The 4938-nt window shown below is 50.6% G+C and overlaps 1 protein-coding gene across 1 annotated transcript; it reads right to left on the reverse strand.

The window, feature by feature from the left end:
* Positions 1-1296: 1296 nt before the first annotated feature.
* LOC127005269 (transcriptional regulatory protein AlgP-like) lies at positions 1297-4670 on the reverse strand. Its single transcript, XM_050874062.1, has 3 exons — positions 4608-4670; positions 4393-4507; positions 1297-1868 (listed from the first exon to the last, which is right to left on the reverse strand). The coding sequence occupies exons 1-3, from the start codon at positions 4668-4670 to the stop codon at positions 1297-1299; spliced, it is 750 nt and encodes a 249-aa protein (XP_050730019.1).
* Positions 4671-4938: the final 268 nt, after the last annotated feature.

Here is a 4938-nt window from a genome sequence, read left to right on the forward strand (position 1 = left end):
AACCACTACATGTTGTGCAAGAGGAAGAGACCTCGGGATCACCATCAGCAGTGACTTGAAACAAACAAAACACTGCAAGTCCGCCTGTAAGAAAGCCAATACAATGCTTGGGTTCATAGCGAGGAACTTCGAATACAAGACGCCGGGAGTTACGTTATCCTTGTATAATTCGCTGGTAAGGCCCCACCTGGAATACGCCGTGCAATTCTGGTCTCCTAATTACAGGAAAGACATTGAATTACTTGAGAGAGTACAGCGCCGCGTCACGAAGATGATACCATCACTGAGGACGAAGCCCTATGAAGAGCGACTCGAGTGACTCAACCTCTTCACGTTGGAAAAGAGACGCCTGCGGGGAGACATGATACAAGTCTTTAAGTACATGAACAAGCTCAGCAACGTTGATCACTCCAAACTCTTCACGCTACAAACCAACCTGAGAACAAGAAACAACGGAAAATCAATTCAAGCAAAGCGATGCAATACCAACATCGGCAGGAGTTATTTCTTCAATAGAGTTGTTCGCCACTGGAACAGCCTTCCTGCAGAAGTGGTTAGCGCAGAGACCATCAACTCCTTCAAGAAACGCATTGATCGCCACTTTGCTGCATCGGGAGTGAACTGAACGTTCCCAAGAGTAGATACACAAGTGCTTTAATCCTTCCCTGCAAGCCACTCCTATGGCAAACGGATTGATTAAATCACTGAACGCAGGCAGCCTAGTGATGAGCCAACAGGCTTTCTGCTGCCTGCTAGTTCATGTTTCCATGTTTCCTTCCCCTCCTTCTCAAGATGCCCTTTGGTGTACAACACTTATGCTCTCTGTACGAAGATCATCCGCCATTACAAGGGAAATTGCAGGGCAGAAAAATCGTCTTTATCTTAACGAATGCGTGGGGCGACAATTAAAGGGGGTGCGGGGCGGGGCGAGGTGAGACATCATGGAGACGGTCTCACGAGCACTACACACACCAAACCATGTACAAATTAATGAACAGATGAACGAAACGATGAACTGACTGAGTAAACAAAATAAAAAACAAAAACAAAAAAACTGAGCATTAAATAACAAGGTAGCAGCGGGGATAATGTTTCTTAATGGTCCCTCTAAGCGAGAAAAATGAGAAAAAATCATCACTCACGCAAACCATTTCATAATATATATCAAATCATTTCTGATCAGTTTATGCATCATCTGTTTTGGGGGGTTTATATCATGGCACAAATTTGGCCAGTCGCTGCTACACGGTAAAGCCACAAATTTGGCCCTTCGATGCTACCAGGTGAAAGCGAATACTAGTTAAAGTTTGTGATGGGTGTTGGAGAGCTTTGTGGCCGACGGTGGCGGCGAGTCTTGCGGCCTGCTGGGTGGGCTGACGGGCCGGCCTGGTGGGTGGGTTGACGGGCCGGCCTGCTGGGTGGGCTGACGGGCCGGCCTGCTGGGTGGGCTGACGGGCCGGCCTGCTGGGTGGGCTGACGGGTCGGCCTGCTGGGGGGGCTGACGGGCCGGCCTGCTGGGGGGGCTGCCGGGCCGGCCTGCTGGGTGGGCTGACGGGCCGGCCTGGTGGGTGGGTTGACGGGCCGGCCTGCTGGGTGGACTGACGGGCCGGCCTGCTGGGTGGGCTGACGGGCCGGCCTGCTGGGTGGGCTGACGGGCCGGCCTGCTGGGTGGGCTGACGGGCCGGCCTGCTGGGTGGGCTGACGGGCCGGCCTGCTGGGTGGGCTGACGGGTCGGCCTGCTGGGTGGGCTGACGGGCCGGCCTGCTGCAGAAATAGCTGGTGCCTTGCGTCCAGCGAAAGGCTGCAGCCCGTGACCGAGCCGCGCACCGCTGTGTGAGCCTCGTTGCTGCCGCCAAGGGAGACAAGGGCTCAGAAACCGTCGGAAAAGTAATAGAGTTTAGAGTTGCTCAGATATTTATAGAAAACAGTGTTATTGCAAGGAGGTGCACTGGTAAGGGAAGCGAAGATGAGAGCTGACTGTGAACTGAGGACTGAAGGTGAGTTTGTCGCGCGAGTGAAGCATCAAGCACTCCACGAAGGAGCTTCATTTGTGACCCGCGTGAAAGGCGGCCGACGGGGGACGTGGGTGAGGTGAGGAGTGGGCGTGAGTACACCTGGAGGTCATGTTGATCAAGGTCTTGTTACCTACTCTGCACCTGTTCCATATTCATCTCTTGCGCCGCCTTTCGCTATCTAGGTAATTGGAGTATTAGGAGGACGCTGCCGGATACGCTGGGAAAAGATAATGAAAACATAACAACATGCAACACACAGACGAAGAAGGAACAGAAAATGGAACCAAACAAAAATGATAAAAGATGACAGCACTGGGTCAGTGAAATTATGAAGTATTTTACGATCTCAGATATAATTACTGGGGCGCTAAGTAAGAGGCCGAGGCAGGTAAGGGAAGGTAATCGGTGTACCTGTGTATTCTCATGACTCAGCGTGTGTGTATTCGTATGTCCATGCTGTGTGAGTGCACCTGTGTAAGCTTTATTTTTGTGTACGTCCACTCAGTATGTACGAGTGTGCCCCACAGGTACACCGATCACCTTCCTTTACCTTCCTCGCCCCTTACTTAACGTTCCGGTAATTATCTTTGAGTTCGTACAATAATTCAGAATTTCATTGGCCCGGTACTGTCATATTTTATCTTTTTGTTTCGTTCACTCACGTCCCCTGTGTGCAACGCAGTGTGTGAACCTTTGCCCCCATCCTTGCCCCCATCCTTCAGGCCATGTTCACCCAGTCATTATCATCCACTTCATTACCCTCTGAATGGCTTTTGGTGAATATTAATCCTTTTTTTAAGACAGGTGACAGAAATGACCCCGCCAATTATCGCCCCATCTCACTAACATCGATTCCATGTAAAATTTTCAAACACATAATACACAAACACATAATGAATCACCTTGACACAAACAACATCCTTACTGACTCACAACACGGCTTTCGATCTAAACGCTCATGTGAATCGCAACTCATTACTGCATATCACGACATTACGAGGCTACTTGACCGACGTGACATTAAACAAGTTGACACTATTGTTTTAGATTTTGCCAAAGCCTTCGACAAAGTTCCGCACAAAAGACTGACATTAAAATTGAAATACTACGGTATATCCGGACCTATTCTTCACTGGATCACTGCATTTCTTACTAACAGGACTCAGCGTGTTCTTCTTGGCGGATCTTCATCTGACACTGTCCCTGTTTCTTCAGGTGTCCCACAAGGCACCGTTCTAGGCCCCCTTCTTCTCCTCCTGTACATTAACGATCTTCCACTGTCAACGCCTAATTCTTCTACTAGACTATTTGCCGACGATAGTTTACTGTTTAGAGCAGTAAAGACTAGTGACGACTGCAGACTACTACAAAACGACTTGGACGCCCTCGAGCGGTGGGAGCGCACTTGGCAGATGCACTTCCGACCAGATAAATGCAAACTATTAAGATTCACCAGAGCTCACAACCCCATCCGTCACACTTACACTCTCAATGATTCAGATTTAGAATCAGTCCACACACACAACTACCTTGGTATCCATTTCTCAACTAACTTGAAATTCAACACTCACATAGACCATATCAGTGCCACAGCCAATAGACCACTGGGGTTCCTGAGGAGGAATTTACTTAACTGCACACTCTGACATTAATCACATAGCTTATGACACACTTGTGAGACCAACACTGGAATACTGCTCCATGGTGTGGGATCCTCACACACACAGAAACATTGATAGGTAAGAACAAATCAACACCAAGGCGGCTAGGTTCATTACAAACAATTACACTCGAACGCCTGGCATCACAACACGGATCAAACAACAGATAAACATGGAACATCCTCACATACACAGACAAGCACACACACTTACACTTGTGTCCCTGACCTCACACGGTCAAGACACGGCTCGGCGCTCTCGCAGCAGCCCGGGGTCAGTCTGTTGGCCCCTTTTCCCCCTTCACTCCTTCCGTAGCTGTAAGCCCTCATCACTCCACTAACAAGGACCACACCTGCTAAAGCTGAACAGTGTACGTACGAAACAGTGACCATCCTGTACATCTGCGAGTGACATACGTGTGTTCGTGCGTGCGTGCTGCAGCTGCCAGTGTTGAATAATGTGCGCCCCAGCCACCCATCGCTACCGCCCTTGTGACTTGCTTAAACTATGGCGAGGGAGCGGCCACCCTCCGCCGGACGTTATTACACGCCTGAAAAACACCAAACTCTTCCGCAATCGAAGCAGAAGGAGAGGCAGACGAGTGGCGAGAAACATCCCTGTCATCGTTACGAGAGTGAATCAGAACAAACCAGTGGCGGAGAAGGAGTACAAACATTTCGAGGTGCCGCGAGCGTGGTATAGTCTGCCCTCTTTACTCCTCTCCAATGTGACCTCCCTTAGCAACAAGATCGAGGAACTAATGGTGACGGTCAGGTCCACTGGCGCTGGTGTGGTGGCCATCACGGACGCGTGGCAAATAGTTCCAGAGATCTGAAACATCGATGACTATGAACTATTTCACCATCTCAGGACTAATAGGAGGGGAGGGGGAGTGGCCCTGTATTGGCGCTCCGACCTCACTCCTTCACACCTTCAGGTCGACACCCCCGAGGGAGTGGAGGCCCTGTGGGTGAGGGTCACACCCGCCCGCCATCCTCGCCACACTGCCTCCATCATCTACTGTGTGGCATATCCCCCCCCCCCCCCCCGCGCGCCCACTGCACAGCTGCTGGTTGACCACATTATCGACACAGCTGACGCGCTTCGAGTGAGATTCCCCTCTGCAAAATTGGTCATATGTGGGGATTTTAACCGCCTGGACGTCAACGACACGATGCACCAACTGAATCTCACTCAGGTCGTTAATTTCCCCACCCACCAACAAGCTACTCTCGACCTCATCATGACCGACCTGAGCCAGC

Source organism: Eriocheir sinensis, chromosome 29, assembly GCF_024679095.1.
Source record: "Eriocheir sinensis breed Jianghai 21 chromosome 29, ASM2467909v1, whole genome shotgun sequence".
Taxonomy (NCBI): domain Eukaryota; kingdom Metazoa; phylum Arthropoda; class Malacostraca; order Decapoda; family Varunidae; genus Eriocheir; species Eriocheir sinensis.